At 41.8% G+C, this 19804-nt stretch overlaps 1 protein-coding gene across 1 annotated transcript; it reads left to right on the top strand.

The window, feature by feature from the left end:
- Positions 1–287: 287 nt before the first annotated feature.
- LOC140732842 (nephrocan-like) lies at positions 288–19380 on the top strand. Its single transcript, XM_073055475.1, has 3 exons — positions 288–636; positions 12606–13507; positions 18044–19380. The coding sequence occupies exons 1-3, from the start codon at positions 451–453 to the stop codon at positions 18504–18506; spliced, it is 1551 nt and encodes a 516-aa protein (XP_072911576.1). The 5' UTR covers positions 288–450; the 3' UTR covers positions 18507–19380.
- Positions 19381–19804: the final 424 nt, after the last annotated feature.

Raw genomic sequence — 19804 nt, 5'->3', positions numbered from 1 at the left:
TAACCACACAAAGTGTTGTTATCTCAACGCGGCAGCAAAAACAGGCTAGAGACGAAAAAGAAAAGCAAAAAATAATCCTCCTGTTTGCAGATGGACATCCTACACAATGGACAATTCAGTAATTTTGCGACGGCGTTTCTATTAGCACTGTGCTTCTTTGCAAATATCAGGGTAATATACCATTGTTCGGCTCTGACTTTTTCCGTTTGCTACAAAGGGCTTGTTTTTTAGGTCGGATAATACTGTTCTTTTCTTTGATCAACGTTTCCAGTCAGAGAAACGCGGTCGCACGAGAGACACCAAGCTTAAAAGGGAGAGATAGAAAGTCATTTTCAGAGGTAGAGATTATTCCCAACGAAAGCAGAGCGGTTTCTGCACTGACGTCAGTTTCTAAGGTTTATTGTGGACCATTCGTAATTAATACGAGTAGATCCCGAGAAGCCAAAAAAGATGCTGCTATTTATTTCTTTTTCTATGCTGACCTTTCTGATTGAATGCCAAGGCGATTGTCCCACGAGATGTGTGTGCGACGCTTCTAAATCAGTACAGTGCTACAGAGTTACGACTGTGCCCAAAGCCATCCCTACGGATACCAGAAAACTCCACCTCGGACACAACAACATCAAGCAGCTGCGGGTGAGGCTAAAAAAAACACACAAGGAGCTTGACAACGTCTTATATCGCGCTCTCTATCTTCCTACGATTTATTTCATTGACATTGGTTCAGTTATTCTTGTACACTACTGTATTTTCTTTCATAATTTCTCTGATTTCTCGCCACCTGATTTGCGTTATGCGCTTAGCCATGGGTTTCATTTGAATAACTATATTCACTAAGAGGCAGTTTGCGTCGATCATTTCGAATGTGATTAATTTGCCGTCTGCACGACTCGTCTGACTGGCATAGCTGGTGAAATTTTGTTACCTTCTGTCAGCAGTACGGTGCAAGACATTTAAAAATGCCACAAGGTTAAAATAATAAATAAACAGTACAAAAGAGGAATAACGATGTAGGATTCATAAACCGTTCAGAAATCAGATGGCGTAGGGGAAGAAGCTGTTCCTAAAAGAGAAATAAGCCCCATACACGACTGAGAAATCTAAATGTAACAAATGAGTAGGCGAAGCAGTATTCCACCCCTCCCCCCCAAAAAAAAACCGTGGGTAAGATATTATTTTTTAAAGCTACAAGGCTAATAGAAGTTCTGCAGTTTATTAGGCGTGGTTAAAATCCCGTTCGTGGTCTAGGGGATATGCTTGATAAGACGCTGTCCGGGAAGTACAGATAGTAACTCTTCGAATTTCATGCCGTTAATTGAGTTACATTTTTACTCAGAAAGCAAAAATTAAAAATAATAGTCTTTGAGTCAGCGCTGTGTTATGTGAAACGTTCAGAAATGTAAAAACAAAACAGTGTAGCTTCTCTAACAAAACTCATGTGACATTGGTTCTTGCGGAGGGTGTGAGCATGGGTCAGTGATAGCTTCTAATTCTGTGCCCTCCCTGTGGATCTCAGTCTCGTCTCCGTGTCTGGGTTCCTCTGCCCCGGGCGCGCAGCAGAAAGTTGACTCGCCAGTGTAGTTGGAGCAGCGAGGGAGTGCAGCGGATGAAGTAGGATTTTTTTCGGGATTGCACAAGGATCTCATAATTCGGCCCGTTGAATTCGTACCGGCTCGATGTAACAGCAATTCATCTCTTGTTCCATAATCTGGTTCGCACCCCAGGCCTGCAATTCTTCCCCACCTTTCAGATACTTAGCAGACACCAAATTTACATCCACTTTAACTCCCGATAGGCATTCCTGACCATAACAACTCGCTATATGAGAAAAAAAGCTTTTTTCCTGGGTAACATGCAAAATGCCAGAGGGGTTCAACAGGTCGGGCAACATCTCTGGAAAGGAATAAAGAGACGACCAGACCCTCCACCGGTCGCTTATTCCCCTACATAGATGCTGCCTGATCTGCTAAGTTCCTCCAGCAGTTTGTCTTCTGCTCTCGATTTCCAGCATCTGCAGGATCATTGAAACAAAAAGGTTTTTTTTTCTGTATCTTGTGTCTCCCGTTCATGATTTTAAATAATCCTATTAGATCCCTTTCTATTTTCCTCTATTCCAAGGAGAACAATCCTGGACTATCCCACATCCCTGGAATCATAGTCAATAGGTATTTGTATTTATTGATTGATTGAGATTCAGTGTGGAATAGGCCCCTTTGAGGTGTGCCACCTCGCAACCCCGATTTCAACCTAGATTAATTATGTGACAATGTACAATAACCAATTAATCTACCAACCAGCATGTCTTTGAACTGTGTGAGGAAACTGGAGCACGCAGAGGAAACCCACATGGTCACAGAGCAAACGTACAATCTCCTTACAAGATTCGGGCACGATTGAACCCAGGTCAGCGGCACTGTAAAGCATTGTGCCGAATGTGCCACCCCATTCTTTCTGAATGCTTTTATATTTTATCTCCGGCATGACACTCTGAATGGAACGCTCTGCTTCAGTTGCAGCCAAACTAGTGCTTCATAAAAGTTCATTATGACCTCCTTGTTCTTGTACGCTGTCCCTCCTTTATAAAGCCCAAGATTCGATATGTTCCCTATAACCCCTTTCTGAATCAGAATCACGTTTATTATCACCAGCATGTGTTGTGACATCTGTTAAGTTTGCAGCAGCAGTTCAATGCAATATTTAATGCAGAAGAAGAAAAAATAATAATAATAAATAAGTAAACCTATTACAGTATAGGTATATTGAATAGATTAAAAACCATGTTGTAAATCCCGCCTGCTCTTTCACATGAATATTAAAAATATAATTATACAATTTAAAATAAAAGGATGGGCTTTTACTCCTGGTGCTCAAATCAAGTTTTAAATAGGCAACATAGACAAATAAAAATGGATTATTGGATCACATTACTGTTTGTGAGAGCTTATTGGACATATTGCAGTAAAATGCAATGCCATATTTTTTTAAAAAAAACTTTTTTATCAGTAAAGCACTTTGGGATGATGTGAAGCTACCTACGATGTGAATAAATAAAAGTACTTATTTTATAGCATTTTGCAGTTCATTAATACAGGAAAATAATACTGTTTAAACCAAGAAACTACATCCAACAACAATGGCCATTAGGCTCTGGATGTATGTGATTTTGCTTTGTTCAAATAATGTGATAGAAATCTTAATGAATTCGCCATACCTGTATTTTTTATGACTGAAGATTTACTCATTTTCTACTTAAGAAGTGATGTGGACCCTCTTCATTGCTTCCTACTTACAATCATCTTCAATAAACACTGTGGAAATAAGCTTGCTCCCTGAATTCTTTCCAACAATGTCAAATTAAATAGACCCTTATCATTGGCTTCTCATTTGGAGGAAATATGCTTTCCACATTCATACATTTTAAAACTTTGAAATTTTCTATTACAGCTCCTTTGTCTCTGTTCTCCATTACAAGTTATGCCAGTATTTCAAATCACTCCTGTAACTTACAATCTGAAGTTGTGCTCCACCTCTCTGTCATGGATTTGCTTTGACAAATGACTGAACCCAAGTGTGGAGAAATGACAGACTCCCATGTAGAGACAGAAACAAGAGTTTATTCAAAGCATAATTATTATTATCAAAGTATGTATAAATTATACAACCTTGAGATTTGTCTGCCTTACAAGCATCCACAAAACAAGAAACCCAAAAGAACCCATTTAAAAAAAAGAACAACACAGAGGGAAAAGGGCACAAATCAAACCAAATCATCCCGGCAATGAAGCAAGCATCAGCATTCAGAATGAAGCCAGGAGCAGCCAGAGAGGGTCCATAGTCTCATTCTCAGTCTATCACACAGGCAAATGGCTGTGAAGCTCGCAGACACTTAAGCCCAGAGCAGCCGGGGCACGACACAGACTCAGCTCTGAGGTGAGAGGGGTGAAACGTCATAGAGCAGAACCAGCTTGACCTTCACCTCCGGTCCCGACACCTTGCCTTTTCAGTCCATCTGGCCCAGCGTTTAAATTGTCCAAACAGTGGGTCGTCTCCAAACTCAGGAATTCCAACAGAACCTCGGTGGTTTGACTGAGTGACACCATGAGACAAATCATTCTAGAAACACGAGGACCCGACGTTGTGCTAATCGGGAGTATGCTTTAGATAATCCCAGTACCCAGAAAACCCGTGTCAGTCAAACTAAACTTGACTAGGTTAAACAGAAAGCACACAGGCTTAGTGGCTCTAGATAAGACAATTAACAAATACAGGTGCATAGACCTGCAGGGGCTATGACACCTTTCATTTCTTCAATGAGACAACTAAGGTTACTCTATCTGTGATTTAACAGTTGTTTTCTACAAATCTCATTATATTTTAATGACATCTGTGTCTGAATATTCTTTGTCTTTCTGAATAATTATCTACCCTAAAATATATGTATATTAATTTCACATTTGTGTCTTCACAATTTCAGCCATTTTGAGTTTTCATTCCAATCATAAATTCATATCTAATGTCCCTGATTTTTTGATACACACCCCAAGGCAACAGCAAATTTGCATTTGTATGTTGTGTGAATATTCAAGAAGAAACATGCATTCAGAGCACAATTTCAACCCTTTTCAAATTAAATAACTACCCATTCACTAGAATTATTTCCTTTTAATCTGCAAACAAATTTTAATCCACATTATACTCATAGAAACATAGAAAACCTACAGCACAATACAGGCCCTTCGGCCCACAAAGCTGTGCCGAACATGTCCATACCTTACAACTACCTAGGCTTACCCATAGCCCACTATTTTTCTAAGCTCCATGTAACCATCCAGGAGTCTCTTAAAAGACCTTATCGTTTCCACCTCCACCACTGCTGCCAGCAGCCCATTCCATGCACTCACCACTCTCTACATAAAAAACTTACCCCTGACATCTCCTCTGTACCTACTTCCAAGCACCTTAAAACTATACCCTCTCATGCTAGCCATTTCAGACCCAGGAAAAGGTCTCTGACTATCCACATGATCAATGCCTCTCATTATCTTGTACACCTCTATCAGGTCACTTCTCATCCTCCATCGCTCCAAGGAGAAAAAAACGATTTCACCCAACCTATTCTCATAAGACATGCTCGCCAATCCAGGCAACATCCTTATAAATCTCCTCTGCACCTTTTCTATGATTTCCACGTCCTTCCTGTAGTGAGGCGACCAGAATTGAACACAGTACTCAAAGTGGGGTCTGACCAGGGTCCTATATAGCTGCAACATTACCTCTCGGCTCTTAAACTCAATCCCACGATTCATGAAGGCCAATGCACCATATGCCTTCTTAACCACAGAGTCAACCTATGCAGTAGCTTTGAGTGTCCTATGAACTTGGACCCCAAGATCGTTCTGATCCTCCACACTGCTAAGAGTCTTACCAGTAATACTATATTCTGCCATCATATTTGACCTACCAAAATGAACCACCTCACACTTATCTGGGTTGAACTCCATCTGCCACTTCTCAGCCCAGTTTTGCATCCTATCAAAGTCCCGCTGCAAACTCTGACAGCCCTCTACACTATCCACAACACCCCCAACCTATATGTCATCAGCAAATTTACTAACCCATCCCTCCACTTCCTCATCCAGGTCATTTATAAAAATCACAATGAGTAGGGGTCCCAGAACAGATCCCTGAGGCACACCACTGGTCACTGGCCTCCATGCAGAATATGACCCATCTACAACCACTCGTTGCCTTCTGTGGCCAAGCCAGTTCTGGATCCACAAAGCAATGTCCCCTTGGATCCCATGCCTCCTTACTTTCTCAATAAGCCTTGCATGGGGTACCTTATCAAATGCCTTGCTGAAATCCATATACACTACATCTACTGCTCTACCTTCATCAATGTGTTTACTCATATCCTCAAAAAATTCAATCAGGCTCTAAGGCACAACCTGCCTTTGACAAAGCCAAGCTGACTATTCCTAATCATATTATGCCTCTCTAAATGTTCATAAATCCTCCTTCTCAGGATCTTCTCCATCAATTTACCAACTACTGAAGTAAGACTCACTGGTCTATAATTTCCTGGGCTATCCCTACTCCCTTTCTTGAACAAGGGAGCAACATCCACGACCCTCCAATCCTCTGAAACCTCTCCCGTCCTCATTGATGATGCAAAGATCATCAGTAGAAACTCAGCAATCTCCTCCAACTTATCAAACTTGATGCTTTTCCAGAAGCTCCAGCACATCCTCTTCCTTAATATCTACATGCTCAAGCTTTTCAGTCCACTGCAAGTCATAACTACAAGCGCCAAGATCCTACTCGGTAGTGAATACTGAAGCAAAGAATTCATTAAGTACCTCTGTCACCTCCACCGGTTCCATACACACTTTTCCACTGTCACACTTGATCGGTCCTATTCTCTCACGTCTTCTCTTCCTCTTCACATCCTATAGAATGCCTTGGGGTTTTCCTTAATTCCTTAATGCCAAGGCCTTCTCATGGCCCCTTCTGGCTCTCCTAATTTCATTCCTAAACTCCTTCCTGCTAGTCTTATAATCTTCTAGATCTCTATCATTACCTAGTTTTTTGAACCTTTTGTAAGCTCTTCTTTTCTTCTTGACTAGATTTACAACAGCCTTTGTACACCACAGTTCCTGTATCCTACCATCCTTTCCCTGTCTCATGGAGCATATCTATGCAGAACCCCACGCAAATGTCCCCTGAACATTTGCCAGATATCTTCCACACGTTTCCCTGAGAACATCTGTTTCCAATTTATGCTTCCAAGTTCTTGCCTGATAACCTCATATTTCCTCTTACTCCAATTAAACATTTCCTTAACTTATCTGTTCCTATCCCTCTCCAATGCTGTGGAAAAGAAGATAGAATTGTGATCATTATCTCCAAAATGCCCTCCCACTGAGAGACCTGACACCTGACCAGGTTCATTTCCCAATACCAGATCAAGTACAGTCTCTCCTCTTGTAGGCTTATCTACATATTGTGTCAAGAAACCTTCCTGAACACACCTAACAAACTCCACCCCATCTAAACCGCTCATTCTAGGGAAATGCCAACCAATATTTGGGAAATTAAAATTTCCCATCACAACAACCCTGTTATTATTACTCCTTTCCAGAATCTGTCTCCCTATCTGCTTCTTGATGTCCTTGATACTACAAAATTTGTATTTGGTGGTCTATAAAAAACACCCAGTAGAGTTATTGACCCATTCCTGTTCCTAACTTCCACCCACAGAGACTCCGTAGACAACTCCTCCTAGATTTCCTCCCTTTCTGCAGCCATGACACTATCACTGATCAACAGTGCCATGCCCCCACCTCTTTTGCCTCCCTCCTGTCCTTTCTGAAACATCTAAAGCCTGGCACTTGAAGTGGCCATTCCTGTCCCTGCACCATCCAAGTCTCTATAATGGCCACAACATCATAGCTCCAAGTGCTGATACATGCTCTAAGCTCATCCGCTTTGTTCACAATACTCCTTGCATTAAAATAGACACATCTCAAACCATCTGTCTGAGCGCCTCCCTTCTCTATCACTTACCTATGCTCCCTTACGCACTGTCTCCAAGCTTTCTCTATTTGTGAGCCAACCTCCCTTTCCTCCGTCACTTTAGTTCAGTTCCCACACCCCAGCAATTCTAGTTTAAGCTCTCCCCAATAGCATTTGCAAACCTCCCCAGCAGGATATTGGTCCCCCTCAGAATCAAGTGCAACCCGTCCTTTTTGTACAGCTCATACCTTCCCCAGAAGAGGTCTCAATGATCCAGAAATCTGAATCCCTGCCCCCTGCTCCAATCCCTCAGCCACGCATTTATCCTCCACCTCACTCTATACTTATACTGTACTCACTGTCACATGGCACAGGCAGAAATCCCAAGATTACTACCTTTGCGGTCCTGTTTCTCAGCTTCTTTCTAACTCCTGTAGTCTTTTTTCAGAACCTCTTCCCTTTCCTACCTATGCCACTGGTACCAATATGTACCACGACCTCTGGCTGTTCTCCTTTCCACTTCAAGATATCGTGGACGTGATCAGAAACATCCAAGACCCACTCACCTAGGAGGCAAACTACAGTCTGTGTTTCTTTCCTGCATCCACAGAATCACCTGTCTGACCCCCTAACTATAGAGTCCCCTATCACTGCTGCCATCCTCTTCCTTTCCCTACCCTTCTGAGCCACAGGACCGGACTCTGTGACAGAGGCACGGCCACTGTTGATTCCCCCAGGTAGGCTGTCCCCCCAACAGTACTCAAACAGGAGTACTTATTGTTAGACAGCCACTAGGGTACTCTCTAGCATCTGCTTCCTGCCCTTCCCTCTCCTGACTGTTACCTGCTTATCTGTCTCCCTAGGCCCCTGACTACCTGCCTTAAGCTCCTCTCTATCACCTCCTCGCTTTCCCTGACTAGACGAAGGTCATCGAGCTGCATCTCCAGTTCCCTAACTCGGTCCCTAAGGAGCTGCAGCTCGACACACCTGGTGCAGATGTGGCCGTCCAGGAGGCTGGGAGTCTCCAGGACCTCTCACGGCTGACTCCGAGCACAGAAAACCGGCCTCACACACCTTCCTTCTGTCTGTATTTTAAACAGATAACCTACTTCACCTCGACCCCTTATCGCTGAAGCCCTGTTAAGCCAAAGTCTTCCTATGTCTCCCTCTACTCCAGTGCTTACTCCTCAGACACCTGCCCTGTAAAGCTGTTCTTTTTAAACTCTTCCTGCTGTTCTCTCTGGCCAAGCTCCACGTGTTTGTGCAGTCGTGCCCAATTCAAAGTGCTGAAGAAATAACTCATGTTTTAACATTATAGTTTTGGTGGCCACTTTATTAGGTACACTTGCTTTGTAATGCAAATATAACATCAACCAATCATCTGGCAGCAACTCAATGCATAAAAGCATGCAGACAAGGCCAAGATATTCAGTTTTTGTTCAGACTAAACATCAGAATGAGGAAGAAATGTGATCGAAGTGACTTTGATCATGAAATGATTATTGGTACCATATGGGGTGGTTTGAGTATCAGAAACTGCCGACAGCCTGGGATTTTCATGCACCCCAGTTTCTAGAGCTTACGGAGAATGGTACCAAACTTACAAAAAACATCCATTGAGAGGTATTTCTGTGGGTGAAAATGCCTTGTTAATGAGAGAGGTCAGTGCAGAATGGTCCATAGGACCACAGGACATATGAGTAGAATTGGGCCATTCAGCCCATCAATTGATGCTCTGCCATTCAATCATGGCTGCTCCCAGATCCCACTCAACCCAATACAGCTGCCTTCTCGCCATATCCTTTGATGCCCCGACTGATCAAGAAATTTACCCACAGACTTGGCTTCCACCGCAGATGATGGTAGAGCATTCCACAGATTCACCACTCTCGGGCTAAAGAAATTCCTTCTTACCTCAGTTCTAAAAGGTTGCTCCTCATTTCTGAGGCTGTGCCCTCTAGTTCTGCGCACTCCCACCGCAGGAAACATCCTCTCCGCATTCACCCTATCTAGTCCTCTCAACATTCAGTAGGTTTCAATGAGATCCCCATGCATTCTTCTAAATTCCACTGAGTACAGGCCCAAAGCTGCCAAATGAAAGGTGTCATAACCCCTGCCTGTGCACCTGTATTCGTTAATTGCTGTCTTATCTAGAGTCATTAAGCCTTTGTGCTTTCTGTTTAATCATCATATCTTAACCCCTCGTTCCCAGAATCACTCTCATGAACCTCCTCTGGACTCTCTCTAATGACAACACATCATTTTTGAGATATGGGCCCAAAGCTGTTGACAATATTCCAAGCGCAGTCTGACTAGTGTCTTCAAAGGTCTCATTATTATCTCCTTGCTTTTATGTTCTATTCCCCTCGAAATAAATGTTAACATTGCATTTGCCTTCTTCAGCACAGACTCAACCTGTAAATCAACCTTCTGGGAGTCTTACACCAGGGCTCCTAAGTCCCTCTGCACCTCTGACCTTCTCCTCATTTAGATAATAGTCCACGCTATTGTTCCTTTTACCAAAATGCATCATCGTACATTTCCCAACACTGTATTCCATCTGCCACTTTTTTGCCCATTCTTCTAATTTGTCTAAGTCCTGCTGCAATTGCATTGTTGCCTCAGTACTTACCTACCCCTCCACCTGTCTTTCGTATCATCTGCCAACTTTGCCGCAAAACCATCAATTCCATTATTTAAATCATTGACAAACAATGTGAAAAGTAGCGGACCCAACATTAACCCCTGAGGAACACCACTGGTCACTGGCAGCCAACCAGAAAAGGCCCCCTTTATTCTCACACGCTGCCTCCTACCTGTCAGCCATTCCTCTATCAGTGGTTCAAGCTGAGAGTAAGGTGTTATGTACCCTGTAACTGGGTTAATAGACCAGCAGAAATGGAAGGATACGTTGGAGTCTGGTGGTACTGTAACTAAAGGTGTTTATTAGTAAACTAAGCAATGCAGTATCAAAAAAGCTAATATACATATAAAACAGGTTAGCAATAATAAAAACAGAAGTGTAGGAATAATAATCAATAGTAATAAACAAACTCTATCAATGTCTAGGGGTCAAATGTCAATTGTCATAGAAGATTATAAAGTTCAGTTCAGTTCGGGCTGAGGTAGCTGCTGTTGTGTTGCAATTGTTAGAGAGAGAGAGAGCGAGCAAGAGATTGAGCAGCTGCAGCCAGCAAACCTTCTGTTGTCTTCTTATTCCATTGTACCGTTGTGGTCATTCGGTTATGACCCCTCCGTTCTCAGTGAGACCGTTCTTCTGTGGTGGACTCGTCACTCTGGCATGAGTGGACACACACACAAGTCCCCACCAACCCTGCTGTAACACTGTGAGCTTTGTGACCGATCTCCTGATTCGGTCCTCTAAGCCCCCACCTTCCTGTTGGTGCACAACACTCGGTCAGTGTCCACTGGTGTGCCTGAGGGGTGTCTCCCCAGATACGTTTTTTTATCCCCACTGACGGGGTATCAGCCATCCATCAACTCAATATGACCATGTCCATCAAACTAGTCCACTCCCTGCTGTCTCAGCAAGAATGTTAATGAGCAAAGAAGTGTCCTTGCTGCGAAAGATTGTTTACCTTTCCATCAGTGAAGAAGCCATAATACATAAATCAGTCATCTCTCTCTCTCTCTTATCTGTAGCAGATGCCTTTACCTCTGTTCTGCATCTCTCTCTCTCACTAGCAGCATAGTTCCCAAGGGGAGGGGGTTAACTTTGGACCCCATTTCCATCAGGTCTGTTCAGCACTCATAACAAAGGCAAGCAGTAAAAACAAATAACCACACATTAAGACAGTGATGTGCGGAACAGCCTCTCTGAATGCACAACATGTTGAACCTTGAAGTGGATGGGCTACAGCAGAAGACCATGAACATACAGTAATATACACAAACTAAGCTGCTTTCAGCCAACCTGCTGATTTTTATCTCAGCACTGTTACATGCCCTTGATCCACCTAATTTTTAAAGTTTCACTCCTCTCTTGAAAATGCGAGTGACTAGGCCTCCACAGTATTACTTGGCTATTGAATTTCCTTCTTGGTGGAGAAATTTCTTCTCATTCAATCAATGCAGATGAGCAGCAGACATCCTTGTAATAAATCAACTATGATCAAATGGCATAGCAACTTGATGGCCCAAATGGCTCCTATGTTTATGGTCTAAGAAAGATATGTGGGACAAGGGAGACGATAGGGACGGAGGACAAAATTAGGAAAGGGAAGGGGGAGAAGAGCAATGTAGCCAGGTGGGGAGGGGACACGGTTAGGGGTGAATGTGAGGGGTGAGCAGAATTGAAGGAAGAGGGTAGGAAATGGTTAAATAATAGATCTAAAACAACCCATTCTCTAGTTTGTTCCTCAATAGTTTGGTTTAGAAATTGAGTTTGAATTTAAACATGCGCCTGAATATAAAGAATTTAATCAGAATCAGGTTTAATATCACCAGCATATGTTGTGAAATTTGCTGTCTTTGCGGCAGCAGTACAATGCAATACATAATACAGTAATGTCCATTCAGAAATAGGATGGCAGAGGGGAAGAAGCTGTTCCTGGATCACTGAGTGTGTGTATTCAGGCCTCTATACCTCCTTCCTGACCGTAACATTGAGAACAGGACATGTCCTGGGTGACGGGGGTCCTTAATGATGGATGCTGCCTTTTTGAGGTGTCACTCCTTGAAGACATCCCGGATGCTGGGGAGGCTAGTACCCATGATGGAGCTGACTGAGTTCACAACTTTCTGCAGCTTATTTCAACCCTGAGCAATAGCCACCCCCCACCCCCATCCCAGATGGTATGCATCATGCTCAAAATTAGACATACCGTCTTCTGCAAATGCGTTTTGGAAATAAAGTTTATTTTGGAGCAATCAGAATAATAAAGAGAAAGGAAGTCTTCATATTTCAGGTATGGCATGTACAGCGTTGTTCATTCCATTTGGCAAATATTATTTTCAGCCTTTTCCTTTTCCCTATCCCAATGTTATAACCTACATTTATAAAGATATGATTGAATCGTTTACCAGGTCTTTACTGTGAACTGCATCTATTGTACGTTGATCTTTTGCAGGCATCTGATTTTGGTGGACTTAATGGAATTGAAGAGCTAGCACTGTCTTCATGTGGAATGGAAGCAACAGAGGCATACACATTTTCAACATTAACAAATCTCAGAACATTAGAACTATGGAAAAACAAGCTGAAACATGTCCCCAGTAAACTTCCCTCCAATGTTGAAGTGCTAAAACTGGGTAACAACAGGATTCAGGCCTTGTGTGAAGCTGATTTTGAAGGTTTGGCAAAACTGAAGGTCCTTGATCTTCAAAACAATAAGATCTCCATAATTCATTCCAGCGTTTTGTCATCTGCTGTCAGTTTAGAAAATCTTATTTTGGATAGTAATAGACTTGAGTTGTTATCAGGACCATTAAGACTTGCTTACCTGAAACGTTTAAGCATGCAGAATAACAGACTGTCTTCACTTCCCTTGAATTTCTTCAACTTCTTACCATCTCTACGCTTTCTTAGTTTGTCGGGAAACAAATTTTTGAAGATTCCACAAGGAATGCCGCCATCGTTATGGTCTTTAAAGATGGATAAAAATTTGATCAGCGAATTGGAAATGCAAGATTTAAACTACCTCAGTCACCTGTTTGAGCTCTCCCTTTCTGAAAATCAGATTTCTACAGCTAATAATGCACTGACTTTGTCGAACTTATCTACAGTGGATCTGTCCAAAAACCAGCTGAAGGCAATACCTGCTGGTCTCCCATCACATCTGCGAATGTTGGATTGTAGCCACAACTTCATACAAAAGATTACACTGCAAGAATTCTCTGGAGTGTGTGGGCTCAAACATTTGTTTCTGGAGTACAACAACATTACCAACATCGACCTAGATGCACTGCAGCACTGTTTACAACTTTCCGATCTAGCATTGGAGCAAAATCATCTGTCATCTTTTCCAAAAGGGTAGGTTAGTACAATTAGGTTGGGAGAAATTTGAGAAGGAGAAGGGAAAATCGGATGTGTCAGTATTACAGTTGAACAAAGGGAACTATGGAGCTATGAGGGAGGAGCTGGCCAAAGTTCAATGGAACAATACCCTAGCAGGGAAGACAGTGGAACAACAATGACAGGTATTTCTGGGAATAATACAGAAGGTGCAGGATCGGTTCATTCCAAAGAGGAAGAAAGATCCTAAGGGGAGTAAGGGGCGGCCGTGGCTGATGAGGGAAGTAAAGGGCAGTATAAAAATAAAAGAGAAGTATAACATAGCAAAGATGAGCAGGAAGCCGGAGGACTGGGAAGCTTTTAAAGAGCAACAGAAGATAACAAAAAAGGCAATATGCCAAGAAAAAAATGAGGTACGAAGGTAAACTAGCCAAGAATATAAAGGAGGATAGTAAAAGCTTCTTTAGGTATGTGAATAGCGAAAAAATAGTTAAGACCAAAATTGGGCCATTGAAGACAGAAACGGGTGAATTTATTATGGGGAACAAGGAAATGGCAGACGAGTTGAACAGGTACTTTGGATCTGTCTTCACTAGGTAAGACACAAACAATTTCCCATATGTAATAGTAGCCAAAGGAACTAGGGTAAAGGATGAACTGATGGAAATTTATATTAGGCAAGAAATGGTGTTGGATAGACTGTTGAGTCTGAAGGCTGATAAGTCCCCGGGACCTGATGGTCTGCATCCCAGGGTACTTAAAGAGGTGGCTCTAGAAATCGTGGATGCATTGGTAATCATTTTCCAATGTTCGATAGATTCAGGAACAGTTCCTGCTGATTGGAGGGTGGCTAATGTTGTCCCACTTTTCAAGAAAGGAGGGAGAGAGAAAACAGGGAATTATAGACCGGTTAGCCTGACGTCAGTGGTGGGAAAGATGCTGAAGTCAACTATAAAAGAGGAAATTACGACACATTTGGATAGCAGTAGAAGGATCAGTCCGAGTCAGCATGGATTTATGAAGGGAAAATCATGCTTGACTAATCTTCTGGAGTTTTTTGAGGATGTAACTATGAAAATGGACAAGGAAGAGCCAGTGGATGTAGTGTACCTGGACTTCCAGAAAGCTTTTGATAAAGTCCCACATAGGAGATTAGTGGGCAAAATTAGGGCACATGGTATTGGGGGCAAAGTACTGACATGGATTGAAAATTGGCTGGCTGGCAGGAAACAAAGAGTAGCAATTAACGGGACCCTTTTGGAATGGCAGGCTGTGACCAGTGGGGTACTGCAAGGTTCAGTGCTGGGACCGCAGCTGTTTACAATATACATTAATGATTTAGATGAAGGGATTAAAAGTAACATTAGCAAATTTGCCAATGACACAAAGCTGGGTGGCAGTGTGAAATGTCAGGAGGATGTTATGAGAATGTAGGGTGACTTGGACAGGTTGGGTGAGTGGACAAATGTATGGCAGATGCAGTTTAATGTGGATAAATGTGAGGTTATCCACTTTGGTGGCAAGAACTGGAAGGCAGATTACTATCTATATGGAGTCAAGTTAGGAAAAGGGGAAGTACAATGAGATCTAGGTGTTCTTGTACATCAGTCAATGAAAGCAAGCATGCAGGTACAGCAGGCAGTGAAGAAAGCTAATGGCATGCTGGCCTTTATAACAAGAGGAATTGAGTATAGGAGTAAAGAGGTCCTTCTGCAGCTGTACAGGGCCCTGGTGAGACCCCACCTGGAGTATTGTGTGCAGTTTCGGTCTCCAAATTTGAGGAAGGACATTCTTGCTATTGAGGGAGTGCAGCGTAGGTTCACAAGGTTAATTCCCAGAATGGCGGGACTGTCATATGTTGAAAGATTGGAGCGACTGGGCTTGTATACACTGGAATTTAGAAGGATGAGAGGGGATCTGATTGAAACATGTAAGATTATTAAGGGATTTGACACGCTGGAGGCAGGAAGCATGTTCCCACTGATGGGTGAGTCCAGAACTAGAGGCCACAGTTTAAGAATAAGGAGTAGGCCATTTAGAACAGAGATGTGGGAAAACTTGTTCACCCAGAGAGTGGTGGATATGTGGAATGCTCTGCCCCAGAAGGCAGTGGAGGCCAAGTCTCTGGATGCATTCAAGAGAGAGTTAGATAGAGCTCTTGTAGATAGTGGGGTCAAGGGATATGGGGAGAGGGCAGGAACGGGGTACTGATTGTGTATGATCAGCCATGATCGCAGTGAATAGCAGTGCTGGCTAGAAGGGCCGAATGGCCTACTCCTGCACCTACTGTCTATTGTCTATAAATGCACTTGGTGCCAATTAATTTTGTTCCCAACTTGTTTAAAATCTTGCTATTAGTGTATGTTTCTCTGCTTTAAGTTCACCTATGATTACAAGCTAATATTTTATAACAGCATGAAACAATTCTAGTAAAGATAAACATTAATTATATGAAATATAATGGAAGTAAAAGAATTAAAATGACTCTTCAAGACATCAAAATGGAGTGGCACAGTAGTGTAGCACTTTACAGCAACAGGGATTGGGATTCAATTCCTGCCACTATGTGCAAGAAGTCTCCCTGTGACCCAATGGGCTTCCTCCATGTTCTCCAGTTTTCTTCTACGTTCCAAAGACACACGAGTTAGTAAGTTAATTGGCCATATGGTGAAATTAGACGGCACAGGCTCATTGGACAGGAAGGGCCTGTGTTAGTGTGCTGTATCTCTAGATGAAAAAAAAAGAATGATGGGCTATTCTGATCAAGTCTATTGCTCTAAAATTCTGACAGTGTGCACACCTTTGCCTTACATTTTCAACAGATTCATGTTTTGAGTTTCTCTCATTTTAATTTCCGATTTTCTGCAGATTTTGTTCAGGGACATAGTGGAAATAAAGGTGACTATGAGTTTATTGGTGCAACTGCTGGAAGTACGTAAGAGACTAGCCACTATCAATCTAGATACTATTAAACTTCACAGCTTGATAGTGGCTAGACGAGGGACATAGCTCATTTTCGTTTATACAAGGTCATCTAAACGGAACCAGACTCAGCACAATATTCAACTCCATGGAGAATTGGGTTGGGTGGAGGGTTGGATATAGAAGGTTGCTATTGTCTATTAAGCTGGTGAGAAAGAATACTGCCAAAAAAATTATTGCACTATGCAGTAGCAGGGCGAGTAAGTAATCTTGGAAGTTACAGAGCATTGGAAAATCATCCCAGCCATGGTGAATAAGCACAGTTGGAAATGCATCGCAGGGTGTTTGGGAGGTTATCTCAATGTGGTAACTAGTGTAAAGCTTTCACTGCAAAGTGAGCCAAAGTATTTCATATAGTGCATTGCCCATTTGATTATGATGTTCCCCTTAATGGAGAATGCTTATGAATAACTTATGTAATAAGAGAACATTAATGTATGGGCAGTCACCATGCAGTCCATGACAGATTGGGTCAAGGTCCAGTGTGATGCACCATCAATAACTCTTGGAGACAGGAAGTGAACGATAGGCTTTTATTAGCAGCAAAAAGGGAGCACGACATCTCGGAGACTGAGGGAGAAGCAGTGCCCCAATCACCTTTATACAGGGGTCTGTGGGAACAGTCAGCAGAGGGGCGTGTCCAGACAGGTATACATGGTTTACCACACAGTGGCATGGCATCAAAGATGATAGGGGACTCCTCACTGCTGCATATTTCCTTCACCATCACTGTTGTTGTGATGTGTCATCATCTTCCACCAGCTCCATCAGTGAGGTCGAGGTTGGATCACTCATTGTCTGGAACATCACTCTTGACCTTACTGTCATGGCTGACACTACCAGGAGCTAAGCTCTCCACCAGGACAAGGTGATGATCCTTGGAGAGGATTCTGAGTATGAGCAATGATAATGCTGGATTCCACAATTGACCACTGAAGTGCTTCAGATACTCGGGATGTTAGTCCAGAGGGAGGTAGAGTTTTTTGGTAGGTGTTTCAGAAATCATAGAGGCAATGAAATGAAAATACATTTCAATTCTAAACACAAGAGCTTCTGGAAATTCAGAGCAACACACACAAAATGCTGCAGGAACTCAGCAGGTCAGGCAGCATCTATGGAGAGGAATAAGCAGTCAACGTTTCAGCCGAAACTTTCATCAGGATTCGATGTTGACTTAGTTCTGGTGAAGGGTCTGAACCCAAAACATTGACTCTTTACAATTCAATTAGCCAAAATAATCATGTAGAAACACAAGAGATTTTGCAGATCCTGGAAATACTGAACAACACAGACAGAAAGCTGTAGGAACTCAGCAGTCTCGGCCCAAAATGTCAATGCTTTATTTCCCTCCATCGATGTGGCCTGACCTGCATTTTGAGTGTGTTACCATGTATGAATTGGGCTGTAAATGCTGAGTCAGATTCCATCTATAATGGAACATGCCCCATGTGATATTTCTCCCACAAATACTGACACTGCAATAATCCGTATTTATGCATAAACCTTGTATTTATTAATAACTGAATATGCTAATACAATTCCAGTAATTCTTACCCATTGTCTTTTCTTCAGGCTCCCTGTTACTCTTGTAAGGCTAGACTTGAAAGGAAACAACATACAGGACATTTGCAAGGAGACAGTAAAAAATCTGAAGCGGCTGCAAGTTCTAAACCTGCGTAATAACAAATTGTCATCTCTAAACCCAGAAGTGTTTACATACGTCCCTCGCCTCAGGCAGCTTTATTTAGATGGAAACCCATGGAACTGTACATGTGACCTCATTAGAATAAGGGATTTATTAACTGCTAAACAATTGGAGATTAAAAGTGGCAACTGTGCAACCCCAGCCTATTATCAAGGTGAGAACTGGCTATCTTCTACCAAGATTCTGAACAGCTGTGGATATAATATTTGGCATAGCGTGAGAGGAAAATCATTTCTTGCAAGCTATGCCAAAGTAGCACAGAATCATGACAGCTCAGACATCAATGGTCCAACTGATTATGAAGATTATTATGACTATGATACCTATTGAAAATCAATAACTAATACACCAATTACTCTAAAATTGATGATCGTATGACTGATGTGCAAAAGGAAACAATGTTCTAGTGTAATTTGCCTTTTATGCTTACTTTGTCTTCACTCTTGGCAAATCACATGTAAATGTTTAGAATAGCTAATTATGAGTTTTTTAACTGTTTCTCTGTTGACCTATAATTTAGATTCCTGACTCATTCACTATTGTCATTGCATGTTACTGTAAGGTTAGTACAAGCAATGATTCAACAACAGAGTAGAAAATTCTGAATTGTCAATGATGGTCATTTGGTATGATAGGATATTTTTATTGTCCATTGCCGTGTATTTTTTTTTTAAAAGATGTCTCATTCAATTTATTATCATTCATATGTGGAGGCCAAGCCATTGGATTCATTTAAGACAGAGGTTGATAGATTCTTGATTGGTCAGGGCATGAAGGGATACGGGGAGAAACCAGGAGATTGTGGCTGAGAGGAAAAATGGATCAGCCATGATGAAATGGTGGAGCAGACACGTTGGGCCAAATGGCCTAATTCTGCTCCTGTATCTTATGGCCTTATAGCCTTAAACAAATGAGTATTTGCATTTTTAAGTGCAAAGCCAATCATATCTGGGTTCTTTTCATGTTTTAAATCAGTGTTGCCATAAAATCAAAAATATGCATATCATGTGGTTGTTTACTTATATTAATGCCTTACTTTATTTTTTAAATTTTAGCTTAAGCTAGTATTATTGTTCTTGTACCATTAGATTTTCAGTATTGAATCTATTACAGATATTGATCACAAATTGATACTAATTATATTACTAATTAACAATGCAATTATAAAGAATAAGTACAACAACAAGTTAAGATATACAATCAGCAATTGTGTAATTACTTTATGATGATTTTGGAATAAAGATTTTTTAATTAAACATTTTATTTCAAGAAGCAAATCATTACAAAACATGTAGATTGCTTTGAGATAGTAATGCAGATATTTAATAATTCATGCGTGAAGGTTTTAAAAAGTTTGTAAAACATCATGTCACATATATGCGAAAATCTGCGGATGCTGTAAATCCAAAGCCACACATTCAAAGTACTGGAGGAACTCAGTAAATAAGGCAGCATCTAAAGAAAAGAGTAGACAGTCGATGTTTTGAGCTGAGACCTTATTTCAGGACTGAGAGGGAAGTGGGCGAGGGGAGATGCCTGAATGAAAGGGTGGGGGGAGGGGAAGTGGCTAGTTGGAAGGTGATAGGTGAAGGTTGGAAAGGAAAAGGGCTGGAGAAGGAAGAATCTGA

The sequence above is a fragment of the Hemitrygon akajei genome, chromosome 9 (genome assembly GCF_048418815.1).
Source record: "Hemitrygon akajei chromosome 9, sHemAka1.3, whole genome shotgun sequence".
NCBI lineage: Eukaryota > Metazoa > Chordata > Chondrichthyes > Myliobatiformes > Dasyatidae > Hemitrygon > Hemitrygon akajei.
This window is presented reverse-complemented; position numbering and strand designations above follow the sequence as displayed.

Coding starts and splice junctions, on each gene's coding strand:
- LOC140732842 (XM_073055475.1), top strand. CDS start 451: ATGCTGCTATTTATTTCTTTTTCTATGCTGACCTTTCTGATTGAATGC. Junction 637..12,605: donor ACAACATCAAGCAGCTGCGG/GTGAGGCTAAAA, acceptor GATCTTTTGCAG/GCATCTGATTTTGGTGGACT. Junction 13,508..18,043: donor CTGTCATCTTTTCCAAAAGG/GTAGGTTAGTAC, acceptor TCTTTTCTTCAG/GCTCCCTGTTACTCTTGTAA.